Here is a 15,081-nt window from a genome sequence, read left to right as displayed (position 1 = left end):
GGCAGACAGGCTACACCCAAATCCCAAGGGCCTGGTCTTGGCTGACTAAAAGCTGAAGGGTGGCGGGGAACGGGCCAGGAGACAGGCACAGACATCAGAAAATCAAATTTTAACCCCAACCGTAACCTAATTCAAAATTTTAATCTTTCAAAACGTACCCCCAGTTTTCAGCAATTTTGCGCATTTAGATGAGCTGGGGAGAGGACCCTTGTTCCTACTTACAATAAAACTTACAAAGTTCAGCTATTTTTCACTTTTGAAAGGCAGTGGTTACTCATGAATTCCCAGATTTAGTCCAACTTTGTGGCAGACTCTGGAAACCAACTGGTTGATTCCTATTAATCTCGAGGACCTAATTTCAACCGGGCCACCATGAGGACCTAGCACTTCATATAACTAACCATGTGCCCACACGCCTCCAAAGGATACACCAGCTCTACAATTTGCAGGAGCTATCCTCTGCCCCAGGACCTCACCCACCTGTTTCTTCCTTGAAGGGGAAGGGACCAGTGCCTTTTAAATCCCAAATCCCAGCAACAGCTACCTGTACTGGTACAAACACTCTCTTTACACCAATGGAAGTAACTATTATCCAGGTTTTTCTGACAAAATGCTGACTCCAAGTAGCTTTGATTTGACTTATGCTTTAACCCAGACATTCAGACGTATATTTGAAGCACTCAGCTAAGGTTTGGTTTTTCTAATGATTCAAAGATCCCCGTTAGAGGCCAAGAACATTTTGATTAGTAGGGCTTGAACCTCACGGTTTTAAATGAGCATCTACACAAAAAATGTTCTAAACGATTATTAATTTGTGTCAACTATTCAAAACCAAACTTTCAGACCACTGGTAACTTGACAGCAAAGTACAAAGAGGTATTTGTATGTTCCCTGCTACAGACCCATCCCTCACGATCTGTATTTGTTTGCGCGGTCAGTGTTTATAGCTGAAATATGGACAGTTTCACAAGCAGTAAACACACACCAATGTTTTAGACTTCAATTCCTTATGTAACCTAACTCAAAAATTTAACCTTTCAAAACACGTGCACAAGATTTAAACAGTTAGATGAGTTCTGGAAAAGTTGTTCTGCTAGAAAAAGCTCTTAAAAACACAAACTGAAGTTGTTGAAAATACTACAAGGTCATTTCTTTTTACTTTCTAAGCAGTTGTCTCCCATTGCCTGAATTGAGCACTTCTTTAGACGAATGGGACACATACAGCTGTGAGAATTTTTGTGCAGCACCCTTCAAGAAAATAAGCCTGTCACGTGGGAGTTTCAAATTATACTGTCCTTATCACAGTAAAATCTGATAATGAGAGCGACAGCTAATGAGGTTCCGAAGTTTTATGGAAGTAAATCCTCCCCCAAATAAGTGCTATCAGCCATAAAAAATGGAGCACTGATATATGTTACACCAGGGATAAACCTTAAAACATGATGCTCAGTGAAAGATGCCAGACACAAAAAGCCACATGTTGTATGATTCTATTTATGTGAAATGTCCAGAATAGGCAAATCCTTAGAGACAGAACCTCAATTAGATACTGCCAGGGGGGAGCGGGGGGGGGGGGACATGGGCACTGACTGCTAATGGGCATGGGGGATTCCTCTTGGGGTGATGGAAATATTCTAGAATTAGAGAGTGGTGATGGTTGCAAAGCCTTGCAAATATACTAAAGAGCACAGCATTATACACTTTAAATAATATGTGAATTTTACAATATATAAATTATATCTTAATTTAAAAAAAATCAGTGTTAAAATGGGCTGGGTGCAAATACTCCGACAATCTACTCTGGACCCCAGAGAAGTTGGGTTCCGTTGGATCTCTGGTTGGTGTCATTTTCCTTGGTTTAAGGCGTAGTTTTTTCAACTAGGAAGGAAGCCAAGCAGGTGCATTTGGTTGCTCAGACCAGTTGGGGCAGCTTCCAGAGAGTGCCTTACTCTAGTTCTTTTTTAATCCCAAAGACAAGAGCTGCGAGGTTTTCAGTACGTCCTTTAATTTTACCTGGCACCTACAAATCTCTTTACTCCTCCCCAGCACCCTGACATCGTTACACGTTAGGTGGTGGAAAAGCAAGCCTAACTGTTAGATGGAGGACAATGAGGGCCGCTCTCCCGACCTGGAGGGCAGGAAGAATGCTAAACAACCAGTTCTCTACGGAAGCCCTCTCAAGGCAGAGAGGCCTCAAGCAGCAACAAGTTCAAGTGGATACCTTTAACGCATTTCTTTGTCGTCCTCTTGCTTGTGGCTTCCAACGCGATGCCAATTTCATCAGGATCTTGCCCTTCTTCCTTAACCGCCTATTAGGAAGAGACAAGTTTTACAACGTGGCTAAGAGCTGCAGGACAGACACTGTTCTTCCCAGGTAACAACTTCCCAGCGAACAAGCGCAAACCCTTCCTTGCAAAGAGCGACTCTGGTTCTGGTATCTGGGCTGCCAGCCCCAAAGACACAGGAAGAACCCAGCGTCACTTGGTTCTCTCTGCAGAGGCCCCCCCCCCACCCCAAAAGACAAAGAGATGTGTGAGCTGGGGCGCCACAGAGTCTGTGACGAGTCCCGAAATGGTCCCTAACCTCCAAACTACCTCTACTTTAAGTCAACGAGGTAACAAACAAGAGAGGCTGCGCTTGGTCTGGCATGGGCAGAGAGGGCTGCGTGCTGTTCGACAGGCCACCTTCGACCTCGGGGGAGGAAGAACACTGAACATCCTGGGTAGAGGGCAGGTTGGTGGTTCCAGGCGACAGTGCCTTTCGCGTGCTTGGGGACTCCGCGCTCAACTCACAAGGGCCCTACCCTCAAGAGCCTGTTCCCATCAGGGAGGTGACACCTCCCCCCTACTCCCGGTACCCAACTCTGTGTTAAGTGCTGCGAGGTGGGGCAAGAAACAGGGGATGGTGCGACACAGGGAGTCAGGGAGGTGGAACAACACTTAGGAAGGGTGGGCAGGGAGGCGACATCTCAGACAGACCCAAAATGACAACAAAGCGCCAGCCAGATGGAGACCTGGGAGACGAGCAGCCAGGTGGGAGGCACGGCGAGCGCAAAGGTCCTGGGGCAAGAACAAGCACAGCCATCCCCTTCCTGGAAAACCTCAAAGGCTCTTCAATCATCCGCTCCGCAGGGGACGAAACTGAGGCGCGGGGAGGGGACGGCACTTGTCCAAGGTCACACAGCCCCGGGAAGAGTCCAGGGGCCACCCTGCGGCTAAAACGGGCTTTCAGCGCACCGGAGGCGACCGACGGGAGGTAAAGGAGGAGGCAAAGTACAGTGAGGGGCGGTGACGGGCCAAGGTCACACAGCCGGGGCCCCCGGGGCCTGACAGCTCGGGCCGGGGTCGGCCACGAGACAAGCGGGCCGGGGGCGCCCCGTCCCGGGGAGTCGCGGTGACAGGCCCGCGCGGGGGCATGCCTCGGCCTCAGGCGCCACCCCGGGGCCCCGGGCCGCCTCACCTTCTTGAGCCGCTCCATCAGGACGCTCTTGTTGCCGCCCGTGTCCAGGTTCCGCTTCTTCAGCTCCGCCCGCAAATCGATTACCCGCAAGTCGCTGAGCCGCCGCGTCCCGATCTCTGAGGCGCCCGAGACGACAGCGGCTGTGCCAGAACCCGAGTCGCCGGACCCTGCCAGAGTCTCCGCCATCCCGGGTTTCCCGTCTCCGCCACTTATTCCACACACCGCCGGCGGCTGTAACTGCTCTGAACACAAAATGGCGCCGCCTGAGAGGAAAACGCACTCCCTTCCTCCCGCCCCGTTTTCCGGCCGCGCATGCGCGCCGCCAGGATCAGGGCTCTTAGCAGCAAGCGAGCTCGCGCGCCAACCAACCGCACGTGTCTGGCCACAACGCGCAGGCGCCGTAACCGCAGTACGCATGTGTCCCGGCAGTTCGCGGCGGGAGGCCGGCGAGACGACACGCGCCTGCGCGTATCGCCCTCTCCCCACACACACCGCCCCCCCACCTCCCGCCCAAGGCTCTCACCACGCATGGGCAGACGCGACCGGGAGCGTCGAACCCACGCCGGGTACGCTTGCGCAGAAGCGAGGCGCGCCGGGGCGGCTGGAGCGGTTTCTTCGCAAGCGGCGCCATTTTGTGCTGGGAGCCGAGATAAATCCGGCCCGGTTTTCTGTGAAGTGGGCGACGGAGCCAGGGTCCCTGGAATGGCGGAGACTCTGTCAGGCCTAGGCGATTCGGGTGCGGCGGGCGCAGCGGCTCTGAGCTCCGCCTCGTCGGAGACCGGGACGCGGCGCCTCAGCGACTTGCGGGTGATCGATCTGCGGGCGGAGCTGAGGAAACGGAACCTGGACTCGAGCGGCAACAAGAGCGTTTTGATGGAGCGGCTTAAAAAGGTAGAGCCGGGGCTCTGGGGGTGGGCAGGAGGTGGGTCGGGGGGCCCTCGCGGCCGCGACGGGGGCCTTCTGGCCTCGGGGTCCGCCCCCGGCCCCGTTTGCGGCCTGCGCCGGGCCTGGCGCTCCGGGCTTCTCCCGGCTCCTCCCAGGCCCCGGCGGGAGCTTCGAGCCCCGCCGGGCCCAGGTTCAAAGCCCAGCGCCGCATCGGGGCGGGAACAAGAAAAAGAAAATCTCGACGCGAACGGGGGAGGCTGGGGGTGACGGGTGACATCGGCCGAGCGTTTGTGTTATCCGCACCAGCTCCTGCTTTTGAAGGGCTTTTTTCGGCTGGTTGCATCCCGGCCTCTGAAAGGGGACACGGAACCCTGAAATCCTCGCTTCCTCCGCGGCGTTAGGGGACTCGGCCAAGGTCACTCGGCCGGGGTGAGGAGGTCGGGATTTGAACCGAGGCCGGCCGATTTTCTGAGCCCGTGTCGGCCGCGGGGGCGTCCTCTGGGAAGAGAGATGCTTCTTGATCCGTTAGGGCCCAGAAGCCTTGAATAGGGGGTTAATTTTTAAAGTAACCATATCGAGGGAATACTCAAAGGGGGGGGGGGATGGGGAAACGGCTTAGGGATTTGCCAGTACGGGCTTGGGGATTTAGCCTGGAGGGAAAAGTGCTATTTGTAATAACCACCAGAGGTGAAACAAACAGACTTGGGGAGGATCTAAAAGGCTCTGTCAGATCTGCGTGATCTTGAGCGTGGAAGACATTTAATCCCTTCTGGGCCTGTTTCTTCTTGTGTCCAGTAGAAGAAAAAAATAGTGTTTTCGCGTTAAGATTAAGTAAAATGGCATGAAACGGGCTTGGCGTGTTGCCTAGCGCATGTAAACACTCGAGGTGCGACCGCTGTCACGTTTCACTTTTTTCTCTGTGCCACTGTTTGGTATTTGCAAACAGGGGGTTTTAACCCCCTGCCTCGAGGGTTCTGAGGGATGCGTGCGAAAAGCAGGGAGTTAAGTAAGTGTTTGTGCCCTTCTGCTTCCCCTGTGCTTGCCTTGTTCCGGTGGCTTCTTTCTTTTTGCCACCTAGCGACTCTTGCCTGGGGACTTCTCCTGTGTAATCGCTAAGCCTTGTTACCTATCCCCCACCCCCCAAGACAGTGCGGTTTGTCACTCACTCCACCCTCCGGCCTCCCAAACAACAGAGGATCAGAGTTCTATTTATTAATTGCTGTTTAGAGGAAGTAAGGATTATTTCCTATTATCTGGATGAGGAAGCTCAGGCTTGAGAGTAGTGAGTTATTTGCTCGGAGTCAGTTGGGCCTTTCTAACTTGAGTCTGTTTTCTTTCACTATGGTTACTAACTTCCTTTACCCAGACGGGGCAGGCGGTTCATCCACCGAGATGTTTACCTGGAGAAGATGCAAGGAGGGTGAGGGTTGGCACCCGGGGACATGTGATCCATGTTGTTAGTAGCCACAAGGCCTCCTATCAACAAAGTCAAATTGGGGGGCTTTAGCCTTTATTCCCCCGGGTGGTCCACAAGCTTGCAGTGCTGATAGGATGGCATTGAACATTCCTGTCAGGCAGAGGTTGAGACTGCTGTGATCTTCCATCACTAATGTCTCTGAGGGGATAAACCCATCCCTTTTTCCTTCTTTTCAGTTTCTTAGCGATGTGCTCAAAATACATAAATACCATTAGCATATATACCCATCTGCTACCCTGCCCAAGCAAGTCTGGAAGTACTGATGTTCTTCTCTTATACTTCCGTTATCTAGTTGTTTTTTTTTTTTTTTAAGAAGGGCAAAGGAGGGAAAGGTGGAGGCAAAACACAAAGTGTAATTTGGCAAGGCCTGTAAGGATGACTCGTAGCCTGCAGTCCCCCCTAGGGATGACCCTGTGAACACTACACCGAGAGGAGACACACTGAGGGGCAAACTGGTACACCTTCTGTCTGGGGTAGTTTTTGTATTCTCCTGATGGTGTTCCAGAATCTTCTGTCTCCAGGAAGAGAGTGAAAGACTTTATGTTTGTGCTTTCCTTGATGCCAGGGCATAACTCCAATTCTTCCTTCTGGTTCTGGCTTCAGAGAGAAGGGAGAGGTTTCTTTGTTCCTGGTACAGGTTAGGTGTGGAGCCTCCACGCTGCATTCTGAATTTAGACTTTTCCAAGCTAGGAAACTCCTCAGAATCTTTGAGACTTCTGAAACTGTTTACAAATAAAACAGCATTTGAAATGGGTTTAAACAGAGTTTGAGAGTCCGGTAAAGACAGGGTTTTCAGTAAAACCTAAACGTGAAGCCTAGTGTCTATGGATATCAGCATTGACACGCTCAGTCCTGTTTGTTTTGTTGTTGTTGTTTCTGTTCTTGTTGTTTTTTCTCCTGAGTGCCTCTTTGGTGCCTGGCACAGTGCAGAGCATAAGTGGGGGCTGCTCAAGTGAAGGACAGGCTCTTGGGACGGGGAGGCGGGACTTGCCAAGAGATCCTTATAATTCTGTATCCGATGAAGCAGGCCCCCTAGTGGTTGAAGGCAAGACCTCTGGAGTCAGAGATGATTGTGAAGGGATGAGGTAGTACGTGTCACATCCCCTACCGTGCCACACACAGCAGGAACTCAGGCAGTGAGTGTTAGTATTCTGTACAGACGGTGCCTAGTACAGGCGTGGCGTGGAGAGGGGATCAGGGAGGGTCGAACGGCCCATTGTTGAGTGAAGTCATAGGTAACTGGAGAGAGTGCCTTTCCCTTTTTTGAGTTCTTTTGGGCCCAGGAATAGGATCAATCAGATTGTGGTGATAATGTTAAAAATAACCCTAATGTTTGGTGAGTGCTTGCTTTACATGGATAATAAGAATTCTCATGACAGCTTTCCAGGGTAAGAACTTTTATTAGCCCCTTGTTCCAGAGTAAAAAACAAACTCACAGGGATTAAGTAAGCCTGCCTGAGACCACACAGCTAAGATCTGGTAGAATCAGTCTAAATCCAGAGCCCTTGCTTGCTCCAGCGTAGAAAGAGAAAGAACGAATGAACAGGTGGGGAGAGGCCCTTTGCAGATCAGCACCCTGAAGCTTCTGTGAAAGTCAAATCTGTGTGCTGCCTTTTTGGGTGAACTTTTTTTACCTTCTCTCTAGGCAATTGAAGATGAGGGGGGTAATCCTGATGAAATTGAAATTACCTCTGAAGGAAATAAGAAGACATCAAAGAGATCCAGTAAAGGTATGGAGGATATTATAAGCATTGCTAATGTTAGGAACTTTTTTCAGAACTGACTTCCTTTGCTAATGTGCTTGTGGACTGCCCTGTGAATCAGAAGGACCTTGAATGAAGGTTTGCATTTTCTTTCAAGATCCCTCCACTGTATTTTTGTTTCCATGGTTCTTGGGAATTCAGAGGATGGAAGAGGTACTTACACCTCTACTTATTTTCCTCTGTAGGTTTCTCAGCAGCCGTTGCTTATCCAGACTCTTAACCTTCTTTAAGTAGAGAGTGTTTAGAATTACTTGAGTCTCCTATTGACCTGACTTGTGGAAAATAACTTCCCTTTTAAATACTGCCTGGCCAAAACAGAGTTGTCACTTTTACAGACATTGCTTTCAAAAACTGCATACTGCATAAAAGCCAGATTCCACGTGGCATTAATGACCCTAACTGTCTGCCCCAAATCTTCCCTTCCCCGCTTCCTCCCCCACCACCTTCCTCTGTTACATATATCTTTAATCAGGTCCCAAACATGTGGTTTACTTTCTTGGCTCTCTGGGCCTTAGCTTATATGTTCCGCCCACTCCTCTTCCCCATTTGTCTGCATTCAAGTCCTAGTTCATCAAGAGACAACTTCTGATCCCACCAACAGCAGGTCTTCTCGCCTTAGGTCCTCTGTGCTGCCATGGCCTGAGTTTTAATGCTTACGTCTCATTCTGCCTTGTGTCACAATCAGATTGTTGAGGACAGAGGCTGCGTCTTCCTTATCTTTCTTCTTGCTTAGTATTTATTCATTGAGTTACTAATGGAATTCAGTGACATTCAACTGCTGTTTTAAGAAAGAATTAGCTAAAACTGGGCATTTGGGCTGTCCTGAAAGTTCTCTTGGTAATTGGAGGTTTTATTGCTCAGGCCCCAAAACAAAACGAAATATTTTTACCTGGTCAGTGGTGAAGAATTGGTTGTGAAATGTGTAAGAGGCAGGCACCAATATCAGCCATGCTCTGTGGTATATAGGCTCTGGGAGAACAGCAGTCAGTGACCTCACTTTGGAATGAAGTCACCTCTGCGGTCCACAGTTCATCGAGCATTTTTGGTTTTGCCCAAGTCAGTGTTTTTGCCAAGGCAAAGAGTGCTGAAAAATCAACAGAGAAAGACAATTATAGACTGGGGAAAAGTAGAGCCTGTGGATATCCTTTTTTGCTTTCTTTTTCTTTTTAACAGAAAAAGAAATGCCTGTGTTAAGGTCTCTGGAAATACAAATGTGCGTTAAGTAAAGTGTTGAAATTCCTTTCCATTCAGGAGGCAACCCGTTATTAAAAGTGTGGGCATATTTTCCCAGACTTATCTATGCGTCTGCAGTCATCTAAAAATACAGAAAGATGTGCACACACCTGTGTGCCTTTGTCTTTCCTTTAAAAAAATCGGTTCTACTACACACCATATTCTCTAATTTGTTTTTTTCACTTAGCGTGTTGAGGACATTTTTCGATAGTGCTGAAAATAAAAAACTCATTCTTTTAACAGCTGAGTAGTCATCCTTCATATGATTGTACCACAGTTGAGCTCGTCAGTCTTATTACTAGACGGTTGGGGTTTGTTCCAGTTTTCAGCACAGACGTGAACCAGAGCTATCTCTGCTGAAGGAATATGTTTTTGTTAACTTATTGAAAGTAGAATTCCGGGGTCAAAAGACGTGCATTTTATTTTAAAAATAGCTACTAACAAATAGCTCTCCAACAGGCTGTACTGGTTAGTATCTGGCAACATAGGGGGTGGGAGAGGGTGCCAGTTTCTTTAAATTCTCACTTAATGCTGAATATTATCTTTTTTTAATGTTGTTTTATATATAGAAGAAAAGTATTTCATTGTATTTATCTGAATTTCTCCACAGGTAAAGTTTCCATTTACATTTCTTCACAGATTAGACAGTTTCTGATAATTGGCCATCTGTATTTTCTGAATTGCCTTTTCATGCCCTTTGCCCATTTTTCTGCTGGGTTGCTGGTCTTATTGACTCTTGAGGGCTCTCTCTATAAAATGTCACGATTGTTTTTTCCCTGCCTCTCATTTGACTTAACTAGTTTGTGGTGTTTTGGTCTTTAAAAGTTTCCATCTTTAACACAGGCAATGCAGTCAACTTATTCTGTACGGTTTCTAGATTTTATGTTGTATTTTAAAAGGCAGTCCTTTGCTTTAAAATTATTATTTTTTAAATCATTCCGCATTTTGGAGTGGTATTTATGGTTTTATTTTGAGTTCCTTTGGAGTTTATTTTTGCATATGGTGTGAGATAAGTAGGGATCGAAATATGTAACATTCCTATCAGACTCCTCGTGCCCTTGCCCAGTCATCGTCCCTGCCTGTCCCTCGAAGGGGGGGAAATACGTGACTACTTTGACCATAGATTAGTTTTGCCTGTTCTAGAGCTTCAAGTGAAATAGACCCATTTAATACAAATTTTTTTATTTTGTTGGCAGCACCGCACAGCTTGTGGGATCTTAGTTCCCTGACCAGGGATTGAACCCAGGCCCTCAGCAGTGAGACCATGGAGTCCTAACCACTGGACTGCCAGGGAATTCCCAGTGCAAACTCTTTTGTGTCTGGTTTCTCATGCTTGGTGTGATTCTATTCTGGAGTTTTACAGTACATATTGATATTTGGTAGGGCAAGTCTATAAGTTCTGAATTATTTACAACCATCTTATTAGATTTTATCATGATTTTAACTGAAAATAGAGTTTTTTCATCTGCCCTGTTTGAACAAACTCAAAATGGTTTGAAATCTGATTATTTTAATCAGAATCCTAGAAAGCATACCTCAAGTAATCTCAGCATCCCTCCAAAGTAGTTTTACACCAATACTTTGTTTAGCAGAATCTTTTAAAATAATTATCAGCAAAATAATTTAACTAGAAAAGTAAAGTCAGCACGTTTGCTTTTTAAGCTATTGCCTGATTCTGTGTTGCTGGGTTGTTTTTGTTTCTTTTGACATAATTTATTTCTTTTTTTTTAGAATAACCATCAAATGCTTTTTAATAATTGGCAAGATTTTGAACAGATACTTCACAAGAGAATATAAATAAATGGCCAGTGACCACATCAAAAAATGCTTGTCATTAGCTATCAAAGAAATTAAAATTAAAATGACTAGAAATGCTAGAAAACAACTATTAAAATAGCAAAGATACAGAAAAACAAACTCCCATACATTGCTATAGAGTATGTAAAATGATGCTATTTGGGGGAAAAAATTGGCACATACTTACAAAATTGAAACTTCAACTAAAATACAACCCAATTATTCCACTCCTGTGTCTTCAGCCAAAATAAATGAAAGCATAGATCCACACAAAAACTTGAACATGAATGTACAACATTATGTTTTTTTTAGGAGACATAATTTCATACTTAGAAAAGATGCAAGAATAATACAAGGAATTCTCATATATCCTCATCCAGATTCCCCAAATGTTAGCATTTTATTACATTTGTTTTATCCTTTTCTTTCTCAGGACAGGGAAGGAGTGGGGGGAGAGAGAGAAAGAAAGAAGGGTGGGGGGAGAGGGAGAGAGAGAAAGAGAGAGAGATTAAATAAATGTTTTATATATATATATTTTTTTTTCCCCCTGAACTATTTGAGAATAAGTTGCATGTATGTGCCCCTTTACCCCTAGAGACCGCAGTATTTTCTAAAAGCAGGGACATTACATAATCGTACGTTACCAAAATCAAGAAATTAATGTTAATATAATACTGTAATCTAAGCTTAGACCTTAATTAGATTTAGTCGTTTGTTCCAATAATGTTGTTCATAACTCAGAAGAAGAAAAAATCTAGGGTCTTTTCATTGCCTTCAGTTGTCACGTCTTTTTGGTTTCCTTTAATCTGCAACAGTTCCTAAGACTTTCTTTGTATTTGTGACATTACCATTTTTTGAAGAGCACAGACCACTTATTTTGAAGCCTGTTTTTCAATTTGGGTTTTTTTGGTTGGGTTTGGTTTGGTTTTTTTCCCCTCATGATTAGGTTCAAATTATACACTTTTGTCAGAAATACCACCAGAAGTGTTATTTTTCTCAGTTAACCTCCCTAGAGGCACATCCTGACCATTTGTGTAAGTGACTTGAGGTGGTATTGGTTGGGTTTCTCCACTGGAAAGTTAACTATTTTACTCTTTGTAATTGTATCTATGGGGAACATACTTTGAGACTTATAAATATCCGTTTCACCCTCCACTAGTGTCAGCATCCACGGAGTCTCGTCCAATGGTGATTTTCTAAATTTGTCATTCCATCTCTGGTAGTTGGTTTTCTGCCATAAGAGGTAGCTTGCCCTTCTCTCCCACTTATCATCGTGAACTTAGAGATTCCTATTTTATTCAGTAGGTGATAAGTAAGCCTTTATGATTATTATTTTGATGTTCAGATTGTCCCAATGAGAGTCCTTCAGGCTGGCTCCTGTGTCTTTTTGACAGGATCACTTCATTCTGTGAACAACTTACTTTCTGGCACAAGACAGTGTTCCAGTGTCTGTTGCTTTCCCTGCCCCACACTGGGAATCAGCCATTTCTTCCAGGTGCCCTCCTTCCTTTTTGTGGAGCGTGCTGTTGTACTTTGCTACTGGGATGTCAACTCCTTGGCCAGTGCTGGGTCTGTAAGGTCTTTTGGTCTCAATGTGCCTCATGAAATTAAGCAAAGGTAAAGCAATCTGAAATAAGCCAATGACAGCTTAAGAAATGAGAAAAAAAATATGGGACTTCCCTGGCGGTCCAGTGGTTAGGACTCTGTGCTCTCACCGCCAGGGGCCGGGGTTCGATCCCTGGTCGGGGGACTAAGATCCCGCAAGCTGAACAGCGTGGCCACAAAAAAATAAATAAAGCTCTGGCTAATATGAACAGTGCACCTGCAAAACTCACTAGCTAGTTATAATTGTTCATCACTTGATTCTCTTGCGTTTTTGAGGTGGCAATGATAGATCATCCACAAGTCAAAGACTTAAGTTATTGCCAGAAGCCATTAAAAATAGATATACTATTCTTAAATAGTAAGTAAAGCTAAAAGGAAATATTCTAGTAGCATGACATGACTAATTTTGAGAAGGTTTTCCTAGATGTGATGACTTGATATCATAAAGTTCTCAATTCCCCCCAAAGTAAACTAAAAGAAACTTTGAGATTTGTCTGTTCTAAAATTAATCAAAAAGAAAATACACAAGAATAACTAAAATTGAAAAACAGTGTTGCATACTTGCTCTCATTTTAACGGTAAGATATTGAAACAGAGTGGGGAGTTTAAGGATTTGTTCATTATAAAGGAAGCACTAAGGATTTTTCAGTAAACAATGTTGGAACAGTCGGCTATCTGGTGGTAGGGAAAAGCTGTATTACCTTCTTCTATGCAAAATAGAAATGCCAACTAGAATAGTATTTTTGTAATATAGTGGTAAGGAAGTCCTGAAATGAGACTTAAAAAAAAGAAACTATAAAGAAAAATAAATTTGGCTACTTGAAAATTTTAAGTCTCTGTTAATAAAAGATACCATAAGTAAGATACAACAACTGGGAGAAAATATTACAGCATGTAAGCATCCAGAAAGCATTAAATATTCCTACAAATTAATAAAATAGACAATCCAGTTGACAAAGAACAACAGAGATTATGAATAGGCAGTTCACAGATGAAAGAAAACACAAACAAGGCCTATATACAAGAAAAAAAAATTCCCTTGCTGGTAATTGAAGGAAAGCAAATAAAAATAACGAGATATCATTTTTGCCTGTTACACTGGTAAAAATTTACACAATTCTCAATATCCCACATTGGCGAGGGTGTGAGGAAATGGGTAGTTATTGGAGATGGTAAATTAATAAAGCTGCTTTGGGAGGTTAACTAAACTAAGGAACTCCATAATATGGAATAAAAGATGGAAGTGAGTCAATATATAGCACAAGAAAATATTCCAAGGCCTTTATTGAGTAACAAAAGCAAGTTACAGAATGTATATACAATATGGTTCCATTACATAACAAGTTTATTTCCATTTGAATGATATATGTGTGTAAATCCCCAAGAAAATGTTTTGAAGGACCACCAAGCTGGTAACAATGGTTACCTCTTAGAAGTGCAATGGGGAGAAGGGAGAGTAGCTTTTTTCATGTATTTATGAGGGTGGATCTTTTATTAATAAATGGTGTGAATCTTTTAAATTTATTTATTTTATGTATTTTTGGCTGCGTTGGGTCTTCGTTGCTGCGCACGTGCTTTTTCTAGTTGCGTCGAGCAGGGGCTACTCTTCGTTGTGGTGCGCAGCCTTCACGTTGGAGTGGCTTCTCTTATTTCAGAGCGCAGGCTCTAGGCACGCGGGCTTCAGTAGTTGTAGCACACAGGCTCAGTAGTTGTGGCGCACGGGCTTAGCTGCTCCGCGGTATGTGGGATCTTCCCGGACCAGGGCTCGAACCCATGTCCCCTGCATTGGCAGGCAGATTCTTAACCACTGCGCCACCAAGGACGTCCCAATGGTGTGAATCTTTTAATGAGTGTATTTGTGTAATTGTGTGGATGTATTTATGTAATCAAGCAAATTTTAAAAAATGTTGACCTTTCCACATGCAGCAGGCCACACGGGATACTGGGGGGATATCCCAGCAGAAGTCCAGGGAGGTGGTCTAACAGGTGAGTTGGACGTAATTGCCGAAGCAGAAGCTTATCAGGGAGAAGAAACCAGAATCCCAGGCGAGGGGGCTGGGAGCAGGTTATGGAGACAAGCGCTGAGCGAGGCCTGTAGTTTGGAGACTGCGAACATTGGAGGCGTTTTACTCTGCGGAAGAAGGCTTTGAGGGGTACCTTTTCCCTTAGTACCAAAAACAGTCGCTTTAGTTTTTGCAAGAGTAATATTTTTCATTCACATTAATTTTGGATTCGTTTAGACACACAGTTTTTCATCTTTGGAAAGTAGGGTGTCTTTCCCCAAACGTACTTCCACCCAAAGTAGGCGATTGTTGATAAGCATCCCAGTAGGGCTGTGCTTTCTATATTTGAAGACTAAACATTCTTAGAACTGCATAGTCTCTTGACATTTCTGGTCAGGTCATTTAGCTGGGAGAGTTCTCCCGTGGAAGGGATTTGAGCTGCAGTGTACCTGTGCTTACTGCTCAGGAGAACAGTGGGTCGTGAGATCTGAGTCTGCCTGATGAAAACCTGCTGCCATTCTTGTGAAAGGGAGAAAGACAGTATAAAGGGTGGCAAGTTTGTGGTAGTCTACTTAGATTTTTTCCTAGTAGTAATTCAGTGGAATTGGGCAAAAACCAATGTGCATTTCTAGAATGGTAACCAGCTTTATCAAATACAGTAAGTCTGTGGAAACGTTGCTGGTGTATCTTCCTGGCATATTTACAAAGACCACTGGGTTGAGTTCCAGACATTTTTGAAGCTCAAGGCATGTTTTGCCATAGGAATATTATGAAATGGTATTGGGGTTCCCAGTCAGCCGCCAAGGCTACTTGCACGTAATGTATTGCATTCTAGTATTAGTGTCACAATTCCCTGTGT

The 15,081-nt window shown here is 45.0% G+C and overlaps 2 protein-coding genes across 4 annotated transcripts in view; one reads left to right on the top strand and one right to left on the bottom strand.

Annotated features, from left to right (window-relative positions):
• SAFB2 (scaffold attachment factor B2) overlaps nucleotides 1-3,999 on the bottom strand; it is a 39,529-nt gene extending 35,530 nt beyond the window's left edge. For both annotated transcript variants that reach the window (XM_036846683.1, XM_036846682.1), the window contains exons 1-3: nucleotides 3,983-3,999; nucleotides 3,460-3,701; nucleotides 2,222-2,309 (exon numbers count right to left, since the gene is read on the bottom strand). In XM_036846683.1, coding sequence (XP_036702578.1) covers nucleotides 2,222-2,309; nucleotides 3,460-3,701; nucleotides 3,983-3,989 — 337 coding nt within the window. In that variant the 5' untranslated portion in view covers nucleotides 3,990-3,999. The remainder of the gene's footprint in view (nucleotides 1-2,221; nucleotides 2,310-3,459; nucleotides 3,702-3,982) is intronic.
• A 32-nt stretch (nucleotides 4,000-4,031) lies between these two features.
• Nucleotides 4,032-15,081, top strand: part of SAFB (scaffold attachment factor B) — a 34,207-nt gene continuing 23,157 nt past the window's right edge. For both annotated transcript variants that reach the window (XM_036846685.1, XM_036846684.1), the window contains exons 1-2: nucleotides 4,032-4,350; nucleotides 7,467-7,551. In XM_036846685.1, the coding sequence (XP_036702580.1) occupies nucleotides 4,162-4,350; nucleotides 7,467-7,551 (274 nt within the window). In that variant the 5' untranslated portion in view covers nucleotides 4,032-4,161. The remainder of the gene's footprint in view (nucleotides 4,351-7,466; nucleotides 7,552-15,081) is intronic.

The sequence above is a fragment of the Balaenoptera musculus genome, chromosome 3 (assembly GCF_009873245.2).
Source record: "Balaenoptera musculus isolate JJ_BM4_2016_0621 chromosome 3, mBalMus1.pri.v3, whole genome shotgun sequence".
NCBI classification, from domain to species: domain Eukaryota; kingdom Metazoa; phylum Chordata; class Mammalia; order Artiodactyla; family Balaenopteridae; genus Balaenoptera; species Balaenoptera musculus.
The sequence above is the reverse complement of the archived record's forward strand: the minus strand, read 5'-3'. Positions and strand labels throughout refer to the sequence as shown.